Source organism: Bos javanicus, chromosome 24 (assembly GCF_032452875.1).
Source record: "Bos javanicus breed banteng chromosome 24, ARS-OSU_banteng_1.0, whole genome shotgun sequence".
Lineage (NCBI taxonomy): Eukaryota > Metazoa > Chordata > Mammalia > Artiodactyla > Bovidae > Bos > Bos javanicus.
Window position 1 is genome coordinate 42155272 of NC_083891.1, and position 25536 is coordinate 42180807.

At 51.3% G+C, this 25536-nt stretch overlaps 1 protein-coding gene and 1 long non-coding RNA gene across 4 annotated transcripts in view; one reads left to right on the top strand and one right to left on the bottom strand.

Moving 5' to 3' along the window:
* APCDD1 (APC down-regulated 1) overlaps nt 1-25536 on the top strand; it is a 33338-nt gene that overhangs the window by 2344 nt on the left and 5458 nt on the right. Inside the window, exons 1-3 of one of the 2 annotated variants that reach the window (XM_061399946.1) lie at nt 7253-11126; nt 11905-12088; nt 15103-15634. In XM_061399946.1, coding sequence (XP_061255930.1) covers nt 12009-12088; nt 15103-15634 — 612 coding nt within the window. In that variant the 5' untranslated portion in view covers nt 7253-11126; nt 11905-12008. Of the gene's footprint in view, nt 1-7252; nt 11127-11904; nt 12089-15102; nt 15635-25536 lie in introns of those variants that run through there. The other variant, XM_061399947.1, reaches the window with a different exon arrangement.
* LOC133237653 (uncharacterized) lies at nt 16651-21318 on the bottom strand. 2 transcript variants are annotated; one of them, XR_009733288.1, is made up of 3 exons: nt 21205-21318; nt 20409-20823; nt 16651-18335 (listed from the first exon to the last, which is right to left on the bottom strand). It is a non-coding gene; the product is annotated as an uncharacterized LOC133237653 (long non-coding RNA). The 2 variants fall into 2 exon arrangements; XR_009733289.1 differs by lacking the exon at nt 16651-18335 and adding an exon at nt 19314-20300.

Below are 25536 nucleotides of genomic sequence, written 5' to 3' on the forward strand. Positions count from 1 at the left end.
GTAGAGCACCAGGAAAGAATTGAGTATTCTTCCTTTCCCCCTTTTCTGACCTGTTTTTACTTACTTGAAGTACTTTTAACAAAATATGAGCATTAGTCCATCTAACCCAAGGGAGTGGCTTCAGAGTGTGTCTTACTCTGTAGTTAGGGGTCTTGCAAGTATTTAAAGATTCTGTAGTAACAGATGGAGCTTGATCGTTTATCTTAAGAGAAGTCATCAGTCTGAAGAAAATTGCCTGCACTCTTTTAGAATGGCTTAATGATATGTCTACTGGTATTGGAAAAGATCCTGATGCTGGGAAGTATTGAAGGCAAGAGAAGAAGGGGGTGGCAGAGGATGAGAAGGTTAGATAGCATCACTGACTCAATGGATACGAGTTTGAGCAAACTCTGGGAGATAGTGGAAGACAGGGAAGCCTGGTGTGCTGCAGTCTATGGGGTCACAAAGAGCCGGACATGACTGAGTGACTGAATAGCAAACAACCTTAGGATGCCATTTGTTTATTTATTAATATGGTAGCAATTAGTAGATTAAAACATATTTTCTATGGTGATGCATGTACTTGGGGCCAACTTTAATTAATTTAGTTCCTGACATCATTTGTAGATTATTTGTTCCACCAAGTCTCATTAATAAGATTACAGAGTGCACAAGACCTTCAGGAAGATTCCAGGTGAAGACGCTGTAGAAACTATTGTGTTTGGCATCTGATCTTTGTTCAGTTTGGGGGTTACTTTTATTTCAACTCAGGCAAGTCATAAATCACCCCTAGATCCTATTGGTGAGTAAATTAGGATCTGGCAAGACAGGAGCCTTTTGTTTATTTTAGCTTTTTTTTTTTTAAACTGTAAATGTGGTGAGAGACCCAAGTTCAAAATGTGACGATGTGAAAGCATGCGTGTCAGTTTTACTCTCCCCTCCTTCACCTCCTGAGAACAATTGCATTTCTTAGTCCAAATAAAGCTGATTGAATGTCGTGAGGGTCTGCAGCTGAGGGATGTCCCTTGTTGCTGTTTTCTTTGCTTCGATGAAAAGTCACAAAAGTCATCCGGCTCCAGAACACAGATTAACACGAGGCGTTTCAGAGTAAGTGGTGCTGTCGTGTGCCTGAGTGCTGATTCTCTCTGCTGATGGAAACAGAACGTGTGGGATGAAGTTTTGGAGCCCATGTTGGGGAGATGGTCTTCTCCTCAACACTGTTTACTTTGTAGCATTCATTGACTTTTCTGAAATGGGAAGACACTTTTGAGCTATTCTCTTTCACTCAAGTGTAGTCTCTTAAAGTTGAAAAAAAAAAACAAAACCAAAACTGTGTGGATTACCAAAAGATTGTTTAACCAACAGAATGCAAGGAAACATTGCAATAGGGTAAAATAGAATCTTTGAAATATGATTTTTACTGAAGGCAGTTCTTGTGACCAAAAATACATTGCCTTTCCTATACCTTTTCCCCCCTAGTCATAAAATATAATCTTGAAAAGAAATAGGACTCAGCTGCTCATAGCAGGGAGCAAGGGTCGTAGGCAGATGGTAAATATTCTTTTGTAGAAGAAACCGACCGGCCTTAAGCACGTGGCTGAGCTGACTCGTTGTAGCTGTGTTCCTTCTTTTTCTCCCTAAGTGAGTAAAGAGCTCAACATCAGTGGGAGACAGGGCTGTGCAAATGCACATCGTTAAGGGACAAACTGATGACAGCCTGATAGAACATTTGGGACTAGAAATGTGAAAAGGTATGTTGGTGATTGTGAGCATCTGCTGGAAGCTTACGTGGCGTGAGTGTCTTTAGGAGCCCCTGCGTGGGGTGGAAGTGATCCTGGGGAAAAGCTCAGGAGAGTCTGTCACCATCCCAGGAGGAGTGCCTACTGTGTCCTGACATTGTGTGCACAGGCCGTTTAGTTCTTCTCACTTTGGGAATAAAATTATTTTGGAAAGTCGTGTAATCGGAGGAACCTAGGTCAGAGAAAGGATGTGAAGTCACCCTGCAGTGACTGAGGGTCTCCTGTTCTCGAAGGGTTTTCTAGCCTCCTTCTTTCAGCCATTCAGTCACCAGATCTGTCTACCAGGGCCTCCTGGTGCCTGTGTCCCTGCTGGCTGGGGACAAGGCTGGGAGGAGGGGCAGTCCCTTCCTGAAGATTCCTGAGAACACCTGGGGAAGGGGAGAGCTTATGGAGAGCCCAGAGCCAGGAGGTTGGCGTGCTGCCCTGACTGCAGTGTTTCTCCCTTCTGGGAGTCCCACACTCCACACACTCACACACCATGCACATAGACACACCATACACACACACACACACACACACACACACCATAACATATACACTCACACCGTAACACACACCGTACACATGTACGTACACACACCATACATACACACACCACATACACACACACCATACACACACACACATCACATATACACATACTATAACATATATACACACACCACATACACCGTCATACACCATGCATAGACACACACACCATGAACACACCATGCACGTATACATAACATGCATACACACAGCATACACCACACACACACCATACATACACCATGTACACACACACCATACACACATACCATACACATCCACACATGTGCCATAGACACGTTCAAACACATACCATACATACACCACATGTACACCATGCACATATACACACACTATACACAAACACATACATACCACATACACACCATACACACAGGTACCACATACATACCATGTATACACCACGTGCATACATACTGTGAAGACCCCAGGTGCACACACACACAGTGCCCAAACACCACACACACACACCATGCACACACACATCACACATGTATACACAACACACCTCATGCACACAACATACACACAGACACACACCATATACATAGTCACACACACCTCACACACACACATGGCTGTGGCGAGCAGTCTGTGGTGGCAGCCGTCAGCTCCAGGCCCAGCAGGCAGAACAGCCATCTGTGGTTCAACCCCAGCGTCTGGCCCGGACACCGAGGCCTTAGAAGAAAACGACTTAGAGAATTACCTCGTTTTCATCTGAAGTTAAATGAAAGCAGGAATTTGAAATCTTGACTTTATTGTGTTTCTCATAAAGGGAAAATGCTTTCAGATAAGAAAGTTTAAAGACTGGCAAAAGCAACTCTCTCAGCTTTGATCTCCGGAGACATGGAAATAAAAACAAAAGCATGGTGAGTGTAGGTGCCCGTCTGGAGTGAACTCCAGCTTTTGTTCCAAGACATGGCAGCCGTGTGGGCGGTGGAACAGACTGCCGACCTCACGGCCCACTCGCCATCTCGAGGGCCCCCTTCGTGGGCTGGGCGATGTCTTGGTGGAGTGATCACTTGCATATCCCCTGTTGTCCCGTCGTCTCTCCATGGATTTGTTTGCATCACAACGCTCCACCCAGGGAGGCATCCTCGCTCTTGTGCAAGAGGGATGCAGGTCACGTTGCATCCAGGATACCAGGTGCCTGGTGAGCGGGGATGGGTCTTTCAGAAACCTGCCGCCCTCCGAAACCACCATTGTGTATGTCTTGATGTTACACTTACTTGGCTGTTTTGATATAATTTTTTTAAGCATTAAAGCACCTTTTCAGTGACTACCCAGCTCAGAGGTGAGTTCAGTCCCAAGTGTCCAAGTGTGCCTGGAAGTGTTTCCTTCCCAACTGATTTCTTACTTTATTGTGTGGATGGTGGTTTGGAGTGTTGGGTCCTCAGTCTAGATGGGCAGGTCAGAAACTGCAGGGTATATCGAGGGGACTCAGATTTTTTAAATGTTACTGAGAACTTGGAGATGTGGCCACACACCATATCTCTCTCCCAAGTTTCCTTTCCTGTGTCAGTGACGGGTCCGGCCTCATATAATACAACCTTGCACCCGGTAGGCCTGCAGCCACCTGCTGAGGGGTGAAGGCTGGCTCTGAGTCACTACTCTGTCTGCCCCCTACACCCACCCTTCACCTTCTGTCTGATCCTGTCCGTGGCCTGGCTCACTCTTCAAGAACAGCATGGGTTCAGGGATCAGCGTGGGTGATGGAGAAATACTGCATTTGTCCTTGTTGAAGCCAGTGTTCAGGGGTGCTTACTGTGAGCAGAGCCTGGCAACCTGGAGGCTGTAAACAGTCACCTGGCCCCATGGGCCTTGAACTTAGGTCACAAATCCCTGGGTAAATGGTTAAACCTGTGTCTCCTCTCGTTTGGGGAAATCTGGTCTTTTATTTGCTATCTCTGGGAGTTTTCACTGTCTGAACAGTAGACTGTCAATCATGGTAGAAGTAAAGGTCATTCTGGAGTCATTTAGGACTTCTGTTGTGAGTGATTTTGCCCGTGGGAATGAGTTGATCTTGCACATACACATGTAGGAACACACATGCACGCACATATCCAGGCATGTGAACACACCCTCCAGAGCCCCAGGAACTCATGTAGTTCTCTGCAAGAGGTCATCTATGAAGTTGTCCCCCGAGCCTTGAGGAATTAGTTTGTTTTCAGCAAGAGAACAGTCTCCTTCCAGGGTCCTGTACTTGAAAGAAGCTGCCCCGTTGTCATAACCATTTGATCTGGGCCCAGGCCTGAGACCTCAGATGTCAGAGACTGTTCTGTAGTGAAGTCACACTGATAGCCGCTTCATCAGAGCACCACTGATTGGGCTGGCTGGGTGTGGCTGTATCAGGGCCTGGCTCTTCCTAACACCCTTGACCTTGAAGACTGGTTTTCCTCTGCTCCTTTGTGTTCATGTGCCTGATATTTGAGAAACGAGATAATATGTGAGTCAAGTGAATCTTCAAGTATTTTGCAGATGGTAGTTACCATTCCCATTCCTCTAATTTTTAATTTGTACTGGGGCACAAAGGCACCTGTTCGATGACCAGCCAGAGTCACCTTGAAGCCTAGAAACAGCCCCTTTCTACCTGTGCTGGTGCTGTTTAACCTTTGAGATGCTCTTTTCCTTGTAGTTATTTGCAACAAAACTTAACGAATGAGACCCGATGCACTAGTCTTCTCAACTGACCAATACGTCTAGACTCCTTAGTTCACCAAAACCTTGATGTTATTTGTGTGTGCATCATACATGTGTATTTCCTGACTCATATGAGAAACACAGAGAGGGGGACCCTCTCATGGCCTAAATAGGACTGTCACCTGCTCACCGATGACTACTGCATCCAGAGCACCACCCACAGGCACTGCTGTTCCTAACAGTGACCTCACCGTGCACCGCCTTAAGAACCTGAAAGACCGTCATGTCAAGTGCACTCAATGTCCAACGGCAGAATTGTCAGCAACCAAATATGGCGACGGGGCTTCCCAGGTGGTGCTAGTGGTAAAGAACCCACCTGCCAGTACAGGAGACTTAAGAGACTCAGGTTCAAATTGGGTTGGGAAGATCCCCTGGAGGAGGGAATGGCAACCCACTCCCAGCATTCTTGTCTGGGAAGTCCCATGGACAGAGGAGCCTGGCGAGCTACAGTCCATAAGGTCCCAAATAGTTGGACACGGCTGAAGCGACTCAGCACAGGACAGCACACAACACAGCAGATATGGTGATTAGCCAATGCACTTCTGATTATACCAATAATCTAATCAAATGCAGGGTTTTAAAGTTATTATGCGTGATAAGACATTTACTATTATAAGTAATAAGTACACTCAGGTAGTAACTGTTATCACAGTCGCCGCCTTGGAGTTGGATGTCGATTTAAGCTGTTGGAGACAGGTGAAAGTGGACCCTTAAGTATTTTGCAAGAGTTTGTTTCCAGACTTAGTGCTGATTAGTAATACTCCTGGTTTCCTCTCTCTGTCTTTCCCTCCTTCCTTTCCTTTTTAAATACCTTCTTGGTGAGACCTCTCCCTACCACATGCCAGAGATGGTCCATGCCTCTCTAGAACCACAGAGAAGATTTACTGCTTGTTGAAAGCAAGTCCCTTCGCTCATCTTTCTCACATATTCAGGCAAAATTGATACACTGAGCCATGGCAGAAGCTTCATAATTGATCCTCCTGCTGCTCATCCCTCCAAAAAAGGGAAAAGCAGTCTTTCCCAAATGGAATCCTTATCCTGTGTTAGTTTGCCTAAAAGCTTTGGGTTCCTCTTCCCTGGTCCAGCCCACTCCATGCTCAAGATGACGTACACGGGGCTCTGTCCTTGGCCACACAGGGGTCTCTCCTCCATGAGGCCTCTCCATCCTTCCTCCTTGTGTTGGGCGTGGGCTGAAAACTGTCTTCAGGACACAGCGGCCCCTCCAGGAACCCCCACCAAGGCTGAACTCAGAGCCTACTCCCCCTCACGAGCCCCTCCATAAGCCCTGGGGTCTGGTTTCTCCCCCAACTGTAGGATGTGCCTACAGAGTGAATGCCTGGCCCTCCAGAGCCTTTCTGATGGTGTGAATGAGTGAGTTGCTAGTTTCAGTCCCAGATTTGGAGCTGACACAGTCCTGGCAATGCGAGAAAATGGGGCCCTGGGTTGGCCAGAAGTCTAAGACTGGTCTTGGAGGGTACCCGATGGCTGATCCTGGGAAGGGAGTCCTGGGGTGTAAGGAGTTGGGGCGGTCCACATGGCCTCCCCTGCAGCTGAACTAGGTGCCTCATGTGGCCTTTTCACTCCCAGCCGTTGATTGAATATTAGACGGAACCTGGCTCAGACGCTAAAGAATCCACCTGCAATGCAGGAGACCTGGGTTTGATCCCTGCGTTGGGACGATCCTCTGGAGAAGGAAATGGCTACTCATTTATGTATTCTTTTTTTTTTTAATTGAAGGATAATTGCTTTACAGAATTTTGTTGTTTTCTGTCAAACTGCAACATGAATCACTCATAGGTCCCTCTTGAACCTCCCTCCCATCTCCCGCCCCATCCCGCCCCTCTAGGTTGATACAGAGCCCCTGTTTGAGTTTCCTGAGACATTCAGCAAATTCCTGTTGGCTATCTATTTTACAAGTGGTAATGTAAGTTTCCATTTTACTCTCCTCATACATCTCACCTTCTCCACCCCTCTCCCCATAAGTCAGTTCTCTATGTCTGTTTCTTCATTGTGACACTCCAGTATTCTTGCCTGGAGAATCCCATCGACAGAGGAGCCCAATGGGCTGCAGTCCATGGGGTCGCAGAGTTGGACACAACCGACTAACACTTTTCACTTTCACATGGGGCAGGTGTCCACGACTCACACCAGGCAAGCTGGGTGAGTGTTGGCAACCTCATCCAGAGCTGACCCTTAGAGACAACTCCTGCCTGCTCCCTCTTCAGTTTTGCTTCCTAAGAACCATCAAGGTGATGGGTACTTTGAAGGAAAAAGATAAAAAGAGAATAAATTCCAGTCCCATTTCCCACCCTAGAGATTCATCCCCACCTCGTGGGTAGCCCTGTATCCCAGGAAGAGGTTGTCTATTGAGTCCTCAATGCTGCTGGCCTCCTGGGCAACACCTCGCCTGGGCCCCGATGTGGCTTGTTGTCCAACAGGAGCAGCAGCAAGATGGAGACTGGTCTCTAGAAGCCCTTTGCCTGCTCTCTCCTGCTGCTGCTGCTAAGTTGCTTCAGTCGTGTCCGACTCTGCCTGCTCTCTAATGATGTGCAATTGGTAGTTTGGGGATTTTCTTTCTTCCTTCCCTTGTCATAAAGCTGCCTGTGGGCACCCTCCCTGGGTGGCGCCCGCCTCCCGCACAACCACACAGGTCCTGAGCACCATGCCCTCTTCCCCCAACCCCGAACCTACCTCCTCTCCAGACCTGGCCACCATCCACACTGGTCCTCGGACATCCAGCCCAGCGAGACCTTGAGAGTCTCCATGTTGGGAAAACTCAGCTTCATTCTTCTTTGTGCTTCCAGCCCCTACACTGCACAGAGTGGCAGCACGTGGGCACTTGTTACGGTGAGTAGCGCTTGTCACCGGCCTCGGGCTCCCATGCTCCTGTCCATCTGGGTCACCAGTGAGTCGGCTTCTGGGAGCCCAGACCTCTGGGTACTCTGTCCATGCAGAGCTCAGAGTGCACCAGGGTCAGGGGGACTCTCTCCATTATGGTAGCCGTCTTGTTAGGAAGGGCTTTCTCAGGGCCTCCAAGAGCCTGACCATCATTTAAAATAAAAGCATGTGTGCATGCCAAGTCGTTTCAGCCTTGTCCAACTCTTGGCAACTCCATGGACTGTAGCCCACCAGCATCCTTGGTATTCTCCAGGCAAGAATACTGGAGTGGGTTACCATGCCCTCCTTCAGGGGATCTTCTTGACCCAGGGATTGAACCCACGTTTCCTGCGGCCCGTGAATTGCAGGTGGATTCTTTACCACTGAGCCACTGGGGAAGCCCTAAAATAATTGCTGCTGCTGCTGCTGCTAAGTCGCTTCAGTCGTGTCTGACTCTGTGCGACCCCAGAGACTGCAGCCCAGCAGGCTCCCCTGTCCCTCGGATTCTCCAGGTAAGAACACTGGAGTGGGTTGCCATTTCCTTCTCCAATGCATGAAAGTGAAAAGTGAAAGTGAAGTTGCTCAGTCATGTCTGACTCCTAGCGACCCCATGGACTGCAGCCTACCAGGCTCCTCCATCCATGGGATTTTCCAGGCAAGAGTACTGGAGTGGGGTGCCATTGCCTTCTCCAAAATAATAGCAACTAACATCTAATAAGAACCGTGAACCATATGCTAAAGGAAACGCTCTTGGTGAGTCCTGAGACTGATTCCAGGACCCTGCAGTGCTGTCACCTCCTCCTTACAGGTGAGCGCACGGGAGCTTGTGGGGCCGAGTGATGGGTTTGTGGTCATGGTGCCGTTGTGTGTTTCATCGGTTGTAGGACTGATGTCTTTTCATAAATAAGGTCTTTACAGTGGGTGTGCATCTTCCAGTCGCCGTGAGCCTGTGGGTGGCCGTCATGCTGGGGACGTGGGTCTTCACCTGCGTGAGCCTGGACCCAGCTGCCCGTACTGTCCTCACCTCACTTCCTCTCTGTGCGCTCTTGTTACTCTCCACCTGTGGTATAGTTGCCAATAGCTTGGTCCTGAAAACAGAGTGAAAGTTTGAGCCAGGTGTTAGAATTCACTTGTAAATTCTACTCTCAGTGCTGAGAACAAAAGTGAAAGTAAGTGAAAGTGAAGTCGCTCAGTTGATCTGACTCTTTGCGACCCCATGGACTGTAGCCCACCAGGCTTCTCCATCCATGGAATTTTCCAGGCATGAGTACTGGAGTGGGTTGCCATTTCCTTCTCCAGGGGATCTTCCTGACCCAGGGATTGAACCTGGGTCTCCCACATTGCAGGCAGACGCTTTACCATCTGAGCCACCAGGGAAATCCACTCTCAGTGCTGAGAACAAAACCAGGGTGGAAATCAGGCAGACCAGTAAGAGAGCCGGGGGTGTCCCATGACATCAGTGGGTCGAGTGTTTATCTCAGAGTGAGGGTGGGAAGTAGCTGCCCTTACATGTTTCCTCACTGAGAAACAGTTACGTGGAAGGGAAGATGCCCACGAAAAGATGAAGCTGTGTTTGAGCTTTGTGGTCGAGATCCTTGTAGAGCAGAGCCATTACTGTCCCGAGTGAAGCTTTGCAGCTGAAGGCCAGATCTCTCTGCAGAGATGAAGCAGTCAGAGGCCGTATTCTGAGGGTGTCTGGGCACTGCTGCTAAGGCCTGTGTCACTGTTTAAATGCAAGTGCTTTTTGTCACTGGTAATAAAATAACGATGCATCTTAACAATCACTGAAGTCTTGGGTTTGATGAAATCTATTAAGTGGCTGATCCGGTTTCAAACCTAAGTAGCCCAGTTCCGGCATTTCACCCATATCCACTCCCTTCCAGCTTTCCTTAGCTTTACGGGGACACATTTGCAGAGTGTAAAGGGGTTTATATAAATCAGTTTTAGAACAGAGCTTGGCTTGGTTGATCTGAGAGCATGGCATCTTGACTGAATGCTGAGTGTCACATTTAAAAGAGAATCTTCTCCAGTTCCCAGTGTCTCGTGACTTGAAGACTTGAATTAAAGTATTTTTTTTAGCCACATAACAATTGCTCACACAGTTGACTACTCAATAGATGACAAGTTATACTGTATTATTTCTTTGTTTCATTCCCACCAGGAGACTCAGGAAGTGCTTCCTATTGTCAGGATGATCACGGCTCTTGGGGCTGGTGGAGGCACCCCTCTCCAGCCTCAAGTTCAGAGCCAACTGAGAGAGGTCCACACAGGTGCCAGACAAATGGGGACTGAAACCCTGGAATTGGGATAGATACCCCACCAGAAGACAGTGCGGGTGGACGTCCATGTAGGATTGCTAACAGGTCGCCCCTGACTTTTCCAGACTTTCCTCCTTCTCAGAGCCACAGCTTACCTACTGAAGGGGCCTCACTGTGGGGCTGGCAGAGGGGCTAATCAAAGTGCATGTGTTTTGAAAACAGGCTGGCTTTGCAAAGAGAAATAGCCAGGTTAGTAGGCTTGTGTCCTGCCTGTTTCCTTCTCCTCTTTGGGGAGGGTCGGGAATGGAGTACCCAGGACCATCGCTACAGCTTCTGCTGGGATGGAGTTCAAGGCCACAGGAAGGGGCTTCTTACTTAACAGCCCTAAGCATTGGTGTCTACACCACCTGATGCAGATTTCTGAGTTTTAGCGTCACCACATTACCAGGTGGCACTACTGGTAAAGAACCCCCTGCTGATGCAGGAGACATAAGAGACATGGGTTCGATCCCTGGGTCGGGAAGATCCCCTGGAGGAGGGCATGGCAACCCACTCCCGTATTTTTGCCTGGAGAATCCCATGGACAGAGGAGCCTGGTGGGCTACAGTCCATAGAGTCACAAAGAGTTGTACATAACTGAGCACACACACATACACACACTCTAAGTTGGGTGTGATTCACATGGTTTGCCCGAACAGATTTGGTGGTGACATAGCATTTAACATTTATTATGAAACGATTACCACAATCAGTTTTGTTAACACCCATCTTTTATCGTTGTATGTTTGTCTAATAGTGGTTTTGTTTTGTTTTTTGCTAACACAGTGCTGAATACCTAGTGGGTCCACAATAAAGACCCATCAGATCATGAGTTACTTCAGGAGTGACTCTCAGAAGGAACAGCAGGCTTTCAGGAAGACAGCTCCGTCTGTTTTCATTGCCTTTTCCTGAACACACGGTGGTATGCACATTTTGGCCAACCTGGTCCACATGTACTAAAGAGACGTTTGTCCTAGGTCCCCTCTACCCTGGAAAACATTTACAAGTGTTCAGTCTTCTTAAACCCTGTAACATATGTTTGTTTGTCACCAACTTTGAGTGGCAGCTTTGGAAGATCACTGAGGGAAATCACCCCTGCCCCCTTGGAGGGTGAGTGGAGGCCTAGCATCACCTTTAGAGGGTATCCACTTGGAGACCGATGAGCCCAAGATGCATGAGGTAGCACGAGCAGAAGGGAGCCCCTATGGCAGGGTGTCTCCTGAGCTCCATGGGCCTCTCCTGCCATCTCCTTTCACCCTTTTGCTGAGGCCACTACTGTCTGTGTGTCACTGGCCTGTCCACCTCCCCGACCTCCCTTCCTGCCATTCTTCCAGCCCTGTCTCCAGCCTCAGTGGCCCTGAGGCATGGGCTTCTCTCCCCTGCAGCCCTGCACAGCTGCTCCCAGAGGCGTGGCCTTGTTGGCTGGTTCAGGAAACTGGGTTTGGGCTCTGGCTTTGCTAGGGACTCATCAAGTGACATCATGGAAGTCACGTTCATTGTCTCCCCAGATTCCATATTCTCAGCTGGGCAAGGATCTCCTGAGACCCTTTCCCACTGAGGCATGTGAATTCCAGGAGAGCAGGAATAGCCACAGACCCGGCGTTTCCCACCTGGGGGACGGCCCTGCCTCGGGGAAGTTCCTCCGCCAGTCTCATGTCTCTAGGGCTCCACTGACACCTGCTTCCACGTTTCTGTTTCAGGGCTGGGAGAGGGCTCTGCTCTCCTTCATCCGGACAGCAGAACCCATCCCAGGTCCTTGGAGAAAAGTGCCTGGCGGGCCTTCAAGGAATCCCAGTGTCATCACATGCTCAAACACCTCCACAATGGAGCCAGGATCACCGTGCAGATGCCACCCGCCATCGAGGGCCACTGGGTGTCCACCGGGTAAGCAGCCGGGTGCAAGGGCCCGGCAAGTGCACTTCTTAGGGTTTCTCAGGTGCACAGAGACTTTCTAGAACCCACAGTGATCCTGGGGTTGTCTGAGTTCTCACTCAGAGCCAAGCGACTCTTGGAAGCCTGGGTTGATGAAGAAACAGAGCTCGGTCCTGCAGAAATCTTAGCCTGGGCAGTGGGGATACGGTGCCACTGTGAAGCCACCTGGGAGTGAAAGCGTCCTTGTTTACTGAACCTGAGGACCACTCGTGTATGAAAAGAACCATTAGCAAGTGAAATTAGCAAGGAGTCTGTGTTTCACCAACCCTGAAACATGACGTGCAAGCTTCTGATGGTCTAAATAGTCTAGCGGTATTCTGGTAAGTTGATATCCAGCTTCAGAGTCTGAGAGTACGTTAAAAAGGACCCACACTGCCTGGACCAGCCAGGGCACAGCTCTTGGCTTCTTTTCCAGGCTGTGGAGCTGAGATTTATCCCGGTTTGAGCTCTGGCTTATCTTCCATTAGAGCTTTTAAAAATAGCCCAGAGGCAGACCTGTAGTCTTCACCCTGCCCATTAAATTGTTGCAAATTCACATGGCTAACTAGGCTAGGGAATAGTGAGATCTGACGCCTTCTGTGCAGACCCTGACCAGGTGCCTCAGGAAGGGTTCACAGGCATCTGGAGAAGAGAGGAAAAAGCAAATAAGACAAGGGAGACCCAGAGGGTTTTTGTTTTTGTTTTTGTTTTTTTCCCTAAAAAATGGGGTTTCTCAGAATAACCTCCTCATCAGTATTGGCACAGACAATCTTAATGCAGTGTACTTTTAAATAATTTATCATTTTGTTCAACAAATATTTCTGAAGTGCACAAATGTTTACTGCGCCTGAGCACAGTTCTAGACTGTGTGTGTAGCAGAGAGTGAAACAGACACGTCTTCAGGAATTTCACAAATAAACACACGAAGTGTTACAAGGAGGGAAAAAAAACAACAGGTGCTCCAGGAGAATATCAGGGCTCCTATTTTAGGACGGGCTGGGGTGGGAAGGGCTACCAAGATGAGGACACTTGAGCTGAGATGTCCTTGGCCATGCAAGACTGGGAAGAGCTCTTGCTGGGGGGCAAGCAGAGGCTGGACTGAAGAAGCACCACGGTAGCCCTTGTGCCTGGGGCGGGGGTGGGACAGCCCCCAGCAGGCCAAGGAGGAGGCTAAGCCGGCTCCCAGGGCCCCTGCAGACCAAGTCTCTTGTGAGTTTGGCTTTTAATGAAAGAGAATTGGGATGCCATTGAAGAGATTTCAGCAAGGGCCCTGCTAACAGCCTGATGCAATGTGACTGAAGGATGCTCTGGCTCAAGGGGATGGTGGAAAGAGTGACTGGGGATAGTAGGGTTCTCGGCCTCCTTAATCAATAGAAATCAATCAGAGGCCGGACAGGAAATTCAGGCCAAGCTTTACTGGGGCCCCTGCGGCAGCAGAGGGGAGCAAAAAGAAGTAATAGGTTGCCTTGCTTGCCCGGGTGGCTCAGTGGTAAAGCATCCGCCGGCCAGTGCAGGACACTCAGGTTTGATCCCTGGGTTGGGAAGATCCCCTGGAGGAGGAAATGGCAACCCATCCCAGTACTCTTGCCTGGGACATCCCATGGACAGAGGAGCCTGGCAGGCTACACCCCATGGAGTCACAAGAGTCAGACATGACTTAGCGACTAAACAAGGATAACAACAACCCCCCAAGGGAAGGGCGAGCTTGTTCCTTACATGGGATGAGGGTAGGGGATATGTTGTTCAGGGTTCGGCAGGTGGGATGGCTTAGGTGGTCTGCCCACCTCTTAAGTGGTGTTGAGTGCAGGGGGTACACACAGTCCCCTGGTTTGCTCCCGGCTCTTCAGAAGGCAGTGGGATTTTTGGTCTTTCTGTATCTTGTCCATAATTTGCCCAACTGCACATGCACACAGTTATTTTTAGTCTCGTAGTTTCTGTGTATCCATTGCTGGAGGAGAGGTGTGTCCAGGTGCAGGCACTGCAGCCAAGGGTCCTAGGTCCCAGCCTGTCTCAACTTGGGGACGACCAATTAAAAAGCTGGAGACTAGTTCCAGCTGGAGATGGCTGAGGGCTGGGTGAGGGGAGTCAGTCGGGGGGCTGATGGAGAAGCAAGTGGATGTGAACTCAGAACTGGATCAGCAGATTCTCAAGTGAGATGAGGTGTGAGAAGTCAGTGGTGCTCTTGTCTAAACCATGGCAGCAGACATGAATGCCTCTTACATGGAAGGACTCCTCTCTCCCTGGGGGATGGGGGGAATATGGGTTTCCTCTCCCTCTGTCACAGAGACAGATGCTCAGAGGACCACTGGGTGCCATATGTCCACTCAGCATCTGCTGGCAGATGAAGTTCTCTCCCCAGCGAATGGCACCCACTTCCAGTAATGCTCAGTTTTGTCTGACTCTTTGTGACCCATGGACTGTAGACCCCGGTCCATGGGATTTCCCAGGCAAGAATACTGGAGTGGGTTGCCGTTTCCTCCTCCTCTTCCTGACCCATGGATCAATCCCATATCTCCTGCGTCTCCTGCATTGCAGGTGGATTCTTTCCCACTGAGCCATCAGGGAAGCCCTAATGCCCATCCACCAGTTTGTAAGCTAACAGTAATTTTGAGAACCACTGGCCTTTGGGATGTCAGCTTCACAGCTTGATTTAGCTACACACGGCTCAAACCAGATTTACCATACCTACTAGGTTTATATATAAATAATAGACACAAGCAGGTTAAAGGCCAAGACTGGTGAGAGGAACGTCCCAATGTCACCAAGACTAGGATCTGGCTAAAGGTGATGAGTGGACGGATTCTCTGGCCAGCCCACTGACCGCAGCTGTGAGGTGTGGGGCCAGACCCCTGTGATGACCTCCCCTGCTTAATGTGCTCACAGTATCCCTCCAAGTTTCCGGAGCTGTGAGGTGAGGGGTTGGGCCCCTGTGATGCCCCCCTCTTGCGGCTCCGGGCTCACTGGGTGTCTGCCCCGCTTTCCCGCAGCTGTGAGGTGCGGTCGGGCCCCGAGTTCATCACCAGGTCCTACCGATTCTACCACAACAACACGTTCAAGGCCTACCAGTTCTACTATGGCGGCAACCGCTGCACCAGCCCCACCTACACGTTGGTGGTCCGCGGCAAGATCCGCCTGCGCCAGGCCTCCTGGATCATCCGCGGCGGCACCGAGGCCGACTACCAGCTGCACCGCGTGCAGGTCGTGTGCCACTCAGAAGCGGTGGCCGAGCGTCTGGGGCAGCTGGTCAACCACACGTGCCCCGGCTTCGTGCCTGCCGGGGGCGCCTGGGTGCAGGACGTGCCCTACGACCTGTGGCAGGAGGAGGGCGGGCGCGAGTGCACCCGGGCCGTGAACTTCGCCATGCACGAGCTGCAGCTGGTGCGCGTGGAGAAGCAGCACCTGCCGCACAGCCTGGACCGCCTAGTGGAAGAGCTCTTCCTCGGGGACGTGCACACCGACACCGCCCAGAGGATGTTCTACCGGCCCTCCAGTTATCAGCCGCCGCTGCAGAACGCCAAGGTAAGGCGCTGGGCTGGATGTGGGGGGCGGAGCTAGGGCTCTCCGCAACACCGACGGGCTGGGTGGGGCCAGTTATCAGCTGCTGCTGCAGAAGGCCAAGGTACCCCGCTGGCCCTGGATGTGGGGGGGGGGTGGGAGTGGGGGGCTGCATCATGGGGGGACTGGGGGTTCCAGCTACCAGCCGCCCCAGAAGAACACCAAGGAACCCTGATGCCCCATTGTGCCCCAGATGTCGGGGGTGGCTCTGTCACAGAGGGACCACTGGGGGTGATGGGATGGGAGGGCCACAGGCCAGGGGACAGGGACCTGGGTCAGGGCACCTGGGGGCTCACCTCCAGCTCTGTGATGGGGCCTGGTTTTCCCATCTGAAGAGGGTGATGGGCCTGGGTTGGTGGCTCAGAAGGGCCTTGGTGGCCATCCTTGAAAATTTCTAAGTTTTCTTTCTGTCCTGACCCTCTGGGAGCTTCTTCTATGAGTCCAAGAGGAAAGCTTGCAGGAAATGGAGAGGGGTTATGATCTTAGCACCTGGAAAGACAGAGGGGCAGCCAGGTGGGTGGGCGTGGGGGTGAGGGCTGTGGACCCTTAGAGCCTCCTGCTCTGTCTCCACAACAACCCTGTGAGGCCTCAAACGACCACCCTCTTAGCACAAGAGCGAGCAGCAGAGGTGTGAGGGGTGGTCTCCTGCCCAGGGTCACTGGTTAGTGACTTTCAGAGTCAGAGCTTGAACCCAGATCTTTCCCGAGACTCCACCCTCTCCCGGTTGGACTGAGACCTAAGTCACTGTGACGCTGGGGAGGATGTGATGGGGACAATGAAAATCTTGAATTCTGACCCCCTAATTACACTTGGATTCACCAGGCACTTCCTTCCCGCAGGCTTGGAGTCTGTGTCTGCAGTAACAGGATGGTTTCCGCCACAGCATCTGGGGAGGCAGGCAGGGGGCCTGGGATGTTGGGGGGAGGGCCAGAGAACCCCTTCCCCTCCCACCCCCCCGCATCAGACCAGCTTTTCTGGAATCCTCTTTAGAACAGCAGCTCTCCAATCCAGGGCTTGTCTGACTTTTGCTTGGTGGTTTATTTGTTGGATTTTTATTTTTCTGTCTTTTTAAATTTATTTTTAACTGGGGGAGAATTGGGCTTCCCTGGTGGCTCAGCTGGTAAAGAATCCACCTGCAATGCAGGAGACCTGGGTTCGATCCCTGGATTGGGAAGATCCCCTGGAGAAGGAATGGCTACCCACTCCAGTATTCTGGCCTGGAGAATTCCATGGACTATATAGTCCATGGGGTCTCCAAGAGTCGGACACGACTGAGTAACTTTCATTTTCTTGCTTTATAATGTTGTGTTGGTTTCTCATCCGATTTGTTCTCTACCCTCTGAGGGCGCTTATGGCTGGTGAGGGTACCGCATGGTATTGCCCCCCACCAGACCGCAGTTGTTTTCTTTCTGTGACTGCGAGCTTGTGCCATGAAAGTTGGGAAAGTCACCTTTGTGACGACTGTGGGACATCTGCTAGGAGGCCAGCCTGGAGACACTGCTTCCTCTGGGTGTGTGTCTCAGGGACATCCCCTCCTCGGGCTCCAAGCAGACCCAGGTCAGGTCTGTGTGCTGTGCCCTGCAAGTTCCTGGGCTATCTGGAGCAAAGATGGGACAGGGTCATGGGGGAGAGGGCGGCCCACCTGCCCCTAGGACCCCAGGCACCCTCACAGAAAGAGGGCAGGCATGGGCTCTGCTTGCTCCGCAGCTGATGGAGGGGCCCCAGGCCTGGCTCCTGGCAAGTGAAAGGATGTCGCAGGACCTCTGCAGGTGGCTGCCACGTCCAGACACTGTGGCTCCTCTCCAGACTTCTGGTGTCGAGACACTGTGGGAAGGGGGTTTGCAGACGTGCACTTGGCATCCTCTGAGCCCAGTCAAGCTGACATTCACATTGTCTCTGGGAGTGAGTGAGTGTGTCACTGGCGAGGATGGCCTGCAGCTCGTCCGGAAACTCCGCGGGAGCCAGAGTCCCAACCCGGCCTGGCTGAGCCTATTAGAGGATCGCCTGGGAGCAGAGCCTTTATTCCTGCTTATGGTCCAGCGAGGATGCTAGTGAGCAGGATGGTCAGGGGCCAGGAAGGAGAGGGAGGCCAGACGGAGGCCCCCTTCCCGGGAGAGGCCGCAGATAGCCTGGACCTGACCTGGGGCTGTGTGTGCACATCATGGGGTCCAGGCCCTGCTTCCTCACCTGAGGATGCTCACATGGGCTCTTTGATCTCCTGCACTCTCCTTACACCTGGAAAAGCAGGGAATGCCTGCACCCAGCTCTCTCTTCCCACCTCTGTCTCTGCCACTTCTCAATGCTCTGCGGCTCTTAAAACAAAGTTAAAGGGTAAATCCTTGCTCCTGAGCTGGTGGCTCCAGAGAGGCACCCCCATTCCTGTGCCCACTGGGCTGACTTCCCTCACCAAGCCCTGCCATCTTTGGGAGAGCCAGGTTCACACCCCAGCTCCTGGAGCACACACATCTCGGAAGTGAGTCATGACATATCAGCATGGGTGGCAGCTATGAGGCTGATCTTCTTAGGATTTTCATTAAAAAGTCAAGGCTTTGATTTCTGACAACGTTGGACCTTGGAGATGGAGCCAGTCCCAGGGTCCAGGCCTCCCGGGGTCACCAGCTGCAGGCTTGACAGTGTTTTTCTGACCTCTGGAACTAAATCTTTTCTGTAAAAGAAGCAGAATTGATGGGGTTGACATGCAGAGCACCATCAGGCATTGGGAGAGGCTGCCCACCCGGCCTGTAGCAAGGAGCCCTCGGGGCAGGTGGCTCCTGCAGGGAGGGTGTCCAAGGAGGGCTGCCCAGCGATGACGAGGCTGTAAGGTGGCTCCTCCTGTTTTCTCTTCCCTTCTCTGCGGGGAATGTTTCCCCAGATGCTTAAGAAGTAAACTCTTTAAACCCCAGGCCACAATCCCTCTCCTTGTTAAAGAATCGCTAAGGGTGGAGAAAGCCTTGGACCATAGAAACTACCCAGGACACACTGTCGAGTTTTGTTGTTTGTTTTGTTTCAAAGGAAGGTATTGAACAGTGTGAAGAGTGTGATATCATGTGTAAAACTAGCAACAGAAGAAGAAGGTAGGCTGACCAGGGACCTGGTGTTTCTGCAATGTCGGAACAAGGAGGAGGGGACAGTACGGCCAGGGACAGATGTTTGTCACCGGGAACATTTCTGTACCTTTGTGCTGAGATCTTACGCTATCCAAACTTGTTACCACGCTCAAATTCCAAAAAGGCAGGACTCCGAGGCTCGGAGGAGCGCGGTGGCCACAGATGAAGTGGTGGTGGGGCTGGGCGGACGCGGGCCGGTGTCCAGGGCCTGGGCTGTGTTCTCTGCGGAGGCCGGCCCGGCCCTGTGGCTTGGGGAGCTGAAAAGGCCCGTTCTTCTCCTGTTGTCCCTGGCGTGTGCGTCTGGGCCCGCCGCTAGCGAGTGGTCAGGAAGTGTTGCTATCCCTCCCCAGGCGGGCCGGGAGAGCAGGTCAATGGGCTTGGCCTCCAGGGCCTCTCCAGGGCCCTAGGTGCTGCCTGCCCACTGGCTCCCGCAGGCCCGCCCTCCCACTGCCTGGGAAAGGAGGGGCTGGGGGTGCTTCCGGACAGACCACAGGCCCCGCCGCCCCCCATCTGAACCCTTCACCTCCTCTAATCGCCAGTCCTTAGAGACCTGGCTGAAAATTAGCTTAAATGCTAAATTGAGTTTAAAACCACTCGTTTCAGCCCCTCTGGAAACGGGACACCGTGTAAAAATAGAAAATTTAAATCAGCTTGTTTTTCTTAGCTTTATACAACTTTGCTGTGAGGTTCAGAGCCCTCAGCAAATACGCGATGTTTGAAGAGACTCAGGTGAGCCTCCTGGGAGGATTCTTCCGGATGAAGTTGGCTACTTTTCATTAAAAAGAAAAACAGGACCCCCTAAAGTAACCCTGAAAGAAGAGGCTCGGCCTGAGCCGAGTTCAGCTTCAGGGCATGTTCCCCTCTGCCTGGATTCCTGTGCTGCGGAGGGTTAGCCAGGCGCCTTCTTTCCTCGGCAGAATCAAAAGTGATTAGAGCAAAGATTGCCGGGGTCGCTGGAAACACCAGGGCCTCAGGATCAAGCTTGCGAGCAAACGGAATTGGGCTTTTTCCAAAACCCTAGGCCGGTGAGGCCACAGCATCGTAAATCAGAGAGGTGTCTGCAAACCAGACCACTCTCCCCAGCCACGTGCCTGAGGTATTTGGCCTGGAATGTGATGTCGGGGCTGCCTGGCAAGGAAGAAGCCCTGCAGCGTGTTTTGGGGCTGCCTGAGCCCTGGGAGGAAGCAGGGGTTCCCATGTGCTTTCTGTCCTGCATTCTCTGCAGACCTCTGGGCTTGAACGGCCATTTGTCTGGAGGGAGCTTGTCTTTCCAAGGCTCTTCAGGGCATGTGAGAAATACAGGTTTACGGTGACATCTGTGACATCCCAGGGACCTTGGACCAGTGGCCATGGACAGCAGGTGTTCTGCCCAGCTCCGGGAGGCGGGTCTGTGGCAGGAAGGGTCTCTCCTTAGGCCTGTGGTTGGCGTGACTCTTGGTGGGGCGTGAGTGAGTGTCACAGGTGCACTGGTAGAAGGATCCAAAAGCTCACAGAGGAATCCAAGTCCCTGCTCTTTTCTGCCACTGCAGGGAAAGGAGAGGGGTTTGTGGAGGTGATGGGAGTTGGAAGAGGTGGTCGAGGACGGGGGATTCAAGGAGTCAAGACTGAGACAGTGTCAGAAGCCAGCTTACCTTCAGGATGCTGCTGTAAAGAACCGTGACCCTGCCCCTGGGGCTGGGTGCTGCCCAGCAGTGATGGGATCAGCTGATGGGCTCTGGACTCTGGAGGGCTTGCTCAGGTGGACACCCCGGGGCCAAGAAATGTGTTATCACACAACGGCCACTCCTCATGGCTGCTGGCCTCCGCTGTGTCTGTAGAAACTTGTTTTCTGTTTTTTTTTTTTTCTTCTTGATTCCTGAGTGCAAGATTGCTTTATTCAGGGAGTCAGCAGACCAGGAAGTTGTTGTTGTCAGGGACCATGCATGCGGTAAGCATTTCATCCCTTAAAAGGGCAGGAGGCCGGGAGGATGGCGTGAGCTCCTGGGTGCAGGAAGTCAACTGTTGGGAAGTCCAGGGGGAGTCCTGGCATTTGGGGTGTTGGCCAAGCTGCGGGGAGAGGACAGGGCAGAGGTCAGATGTGGGGTCTACTGCCTTCATGGCAAACTCGACTGTGAAGATGAGTTGCCTTCAGCTCTTTAAATGCTCTAGGACACAACCAAGTAAACGTTAATTCAGAGTTCCTTCTGAAACCTCCCCTACAGTCATCTGTATTGAAGAGCCAGCCTTCTTCTCAAGGATCTTTCTATCCGGCTGTTGCGTCTGGGCGCAGTGTGTCTGCAACGGCAAGCTGGAGGCAGGATTTTCTCTTGTGTGATTTATAGGAAAGGTCTTTGGGAGCTCACAGCTCAGACTCTAAACCTCCTAGGAAACCGTTTCTAGGAAATGCAGTGTTGTTCCCCAGGGGACACACCCAATGCCCCATCCTACCTCCAGGATGCAGTGTTCCCTCGACTCTGCTCCGGAAGCATCAGGCAGCCACACACAGAACTGAGAAGCGGCCGAGCCTCTCTTGCCCTCTCCCATTGTCCTTCCAGCTGGGCCCCTCCGTGGTGCCTGCATCACAGCTACGGGGTTGCCGGGCAGCATCTTTGTGCGGCTGAGTCCTCTTCCCTCAGCACCCGTGTCAGCTCCTGGCCGGCAGTAACCAGGCTGAGCGGGGTCTGAGCGCTGCTCCGGTCTGGCCAGACAGACTGCCAGCCTCCAGGGGTGGGGAGTGGGGCCTAAGGCTTCAGTTATAGACACCCAACCCATTTCTTGCTGCAGGTCACTCCTCATGTTGAAACGCTCTTCCCCCTTAGTCATCGTAAAAGCCTGCTATTTAAGTAAAGCATCTGAGGGACTTCCCTGATAGTCCAATGGTTAAGAATCCACCTTGCAATGCAGGGGACACATGTTTGATCCCTGGTTGGGGAACTAAGATCGTACACGCCACAGAGCAGCTAAGCCTGCCTGCCGCAACTAGAGAGTCCTGTGCTGCAAGGAAGGATCCCAAGTACCGTGACTAAGACCCGACCCAGCCAAATAAATAAATATTTTTTAAAAAAGAAAAGCATCTTGGAAAAGAGAAATTTCACACCTGGGGCAGTATCTCAGCCTTAATTTCTGCTTCCCCACGGTTGTTCCTATAGGTCTTTTGAGTTTTATTCAAGCCAAAGTGAAAGTGAAAGTCGCTCACTCATGTCCAACTCTTTGCAATCCCATGGACTTCCCACCCGGCTTCTCTTGTCCATGAAATTCTCCAGGCAAGAATACTGGAGTGGGTTGCCACTCCCTTTTTCAGGGGATCTTCCCGACCCAGAGATTGAACTTTGAACCTGGGTCTCCTGCATTGCAGGCAGATTCTTTACCATCTGAGCCACCGGGGAAGTCCAATATTCAAGCCAAGGATGGTGGTAATTAATAGCACAAATCAGAACTTTTAAAAAAATCCTGTCCACAAGACAGAAAGTTGTTCTCTTTATCCAACCATGACTGAAACTGTCCCCTTGTTGACAGTGTCCATCGAGAGGCCAGAAATCCCACACTCATTTGTGACATTTGGTTTCTTAATACCAACTGAAAGAGTTGTTTAAAATAGTGACTAGTCAACTCAACAACAATAACAATAAAAGAAACCCAATTAAAAAATGAGTAAAGGGAGTTCCCTGGTAGTCCAGTGGTTAGGATTTCAGGCTTCCACTGCCAGGGCACAGGTTCAGTCCCTGGCTGGGGAGCTGAGATTCCACACCATGTGGCACAGCCACAGAAGATGTACAAGTTAGCCCATAAGCGCATAAAAGATGCTCAGCATTTCTAATCCTTAGGGAAATGCTGATCGGAACTGCAGTGGGTTACCACCTTCACACCTGTTAGGATGGCTGTTACCAAGAAAGGAGAAAGTAGCAATTGGTGAGGATATAGAAAAAGGGGACCTTTGTGAGAATGTACGGTGTGCAGCTGCTGTGGAAAACAGTATGGCAAGTCCTCAAAACGTTAAGCACAGAGTTGTTGTTGTTCAGTCGCTCAGTCGTGTCCGACTCTGCGACCCAATGACTGTAGCCCACCAGACTCCTCAGTCCATGGGATTATACAGGCAAGGATACTGGGGTGGGTTTCAATGTCCTCCTCCAGAGGATCTTCCTGGCCCAGGGATCAAACCTGTGCCTCCTGCAGTGGCAGGCAGATTCTTTACCACTGAGCAACCAGGGAAGCCCAAAGACAGAATTACAATCCAGCAATTCCATGTATTGACCCTAAAGAACTCAAAGCAAGGTCTGAGGTATATTGGACAGCCATGTTCACAGAATCGTTCACTGTAGGGAACAAGTGAAAGCAGAGCAGATGTCCGCCGGCGGCTGATGGCTAAACCACATGCGCACGCACACAGTGGAGTACCACTCAGCCTTAGGAAGGAGATTCTGACACAGGCTGACATGTGAACGAACCTTGAGGACGTTGTGTTAAATAAGCCAGTTACGAGAAGGACTGTATGATCCCACACATATGAGGGACCTCAAGTTGTCATATTCTTAGAGACAGATAGTAGGATGCTGGTTGTCAGGGGCTCAAATGAGGGGGGACAGAGTTTCAGTTTGGGAAGATAAAGAAGTTCTGGAGACGGCTGGTGGTGATTATTGGACCACTATGTGAATGCACTTTAATGGAAAGTTTTATGTATATTTTACCATTACAGGGGCTTCCCAGGTGGCACTAGTGGTAAAGAACCTGCCTGCCAATGAAGGAGACATAAGAGACATGGGTTTAATCCCTGTCTTTGGAAGATACCCTGGAGGAGGGCATGGCAACCCACTCCAGTATTCTTGCCTGGAGAATCCCATGGACAGAGGAGCCTGGCGGGCTACAGTCCATGGGGTCTCACAGAGTCAGACACGACTGAAGTGACTTAGGATGCATGAAGTCAAGTAACTAGTTTACAAATTTGGCAAGATCAATACCCAAGGGCCAGCTTCCTCCCACTCCCTCCCAGCTGATGGATGACAAGCTTCTCCAAAACTACCCAGCCTGCCTTTCTCTGCTGCCAACCAGAAATGGTTCAGTCGGGACCCTCACTCACATGAAGGGACCAGAGTTCAGCAGGTCTTCATCTCAGAGTTTAGGACCCCTGCCCTGTCATTCTTAAAGAAAAACACCAGACACCACCGTGCTGGGCATGGACCAGCCTGGGCCCCACAGTAGTGCCCCCTCCTCTGAGCTGGTTCCTTTTCTGAAGAGCAGTTGATCCCTGTGTCATCGGAGCAGGTCTTCTAAGAACTAAGACCCCTTGTTGCTGCCCCACCCGCCCAGTCGAAGAATTCTGGGCACTTCCTGAATGATATTGGTGTTTGAGGAAACAAACAGATCTTTTCAGGGACTGAGGCTCGTGTCTTCCTAGATTGGCCAGAAATGAAGTGGTCACAAGTGATGTTTTTAAATTCCCAGATAGCAAACCGAGTGGTGGAAGCAGGAGCAAGCAAGTGGAGGCTGGGTCAGCCTGTCGGGACCTGCAGTGCATGTGGGCTGTGTAGGATCTGGCTGGTAGGCAGGAGTGGGGGAGCAGTCAGCAGGCTGCCAGCTGGCGAGCTCCCAGGGGAGTAGCCAAACTGTCGCTCCTTGTGTGTGTTTTGGAAGCAGCCTGGTGTGTGCTCTCAGAGGGCTCTCTCTCTTTCCAGGGTGTCTCCTGCACCACCTGGCATGGTTGCTAATAGGCACCAGCATCAGAATGTTTGTGAAATCTCAGAGACTTGAGTCTGAGTACTGGGCTGGTTTCACTCAGATATTGTGGACTGGGGTGGGGAAGCAGGGACAGCAGGTATAGTTTGATCAAGGTGCTGCTCACAATAACACTAGCCATTAAGGGGCTAACTTCCTGGATGCGGGAGCTCATACAGTGTTACAGGCATTATATTAGCATTATATTAGCTTTCCATCCCAGACTTTGCGTATCAGAACCCCCTTTTGGGGTAAAAAATACTTGAAACCTTCACTTCCTAGAAGTTTACAAGAAAATACATCATGGCAAAATTACTGAATTCAGTGATGCTTTCTTTCAAGTAAATTTATCTTTTTCATCCTATCATGCAGCACATACAGCAGAAGTGCTGTTTGTTTGGTCTTCCTACCAAGTACCAGCACGCACAGACCCAACTTGCTGAAACTTCTCTATGTAGCAGTTCTCAGAGCACAGAGTGGGACCTGCCTTAATCCGTGCTCATTTCCTACAGCATTTATGCAGGCATAACAGTGCTCATTTTATGCATGGGGACGCTGACATGGAGAGATTGGTAACTTTCCTACAGTCCCCAGCTGCAGTTGCTGGCCCTTGGATCTCCTGCCATGGCTGGAATCATCATTTTTTGTGCAAAGAAGCCCTCGTGTGCTGTGTGCATGTGTCCTTCCAGTCCGTGTCCTCGTGGTGGCTTGCAGACAGCCCCCTGCTGACCACGGGCTGTAGGGCACTTTCTTGTGTATCTCAGAGATCTGGGCAGGAAACCACAGGTGCACAAACACATGGGGCCTGGGACAGAGGAGCCTCTGTGCTGCCTATTGCATCTCCTCCTCAAGCCCCAAACAAACCTCCTCTCCCGAAAACAGTGCCTGGCTCCACTGATGAGCACAAGGTCTGTCACTGGGCATCACACTGTCCCAGAAGGAGAGTGTCGAGGGGGCGACTGGAATGCCCTGGTCCCCTCCTTTGCCCGCCCGCTCTCAGGGGCAGCCCCTCTCAGAGTCAGTGCGAGGGATGGAAAGGCCTGGAAGTTGGATTTCTGCCCAGAGAACAAG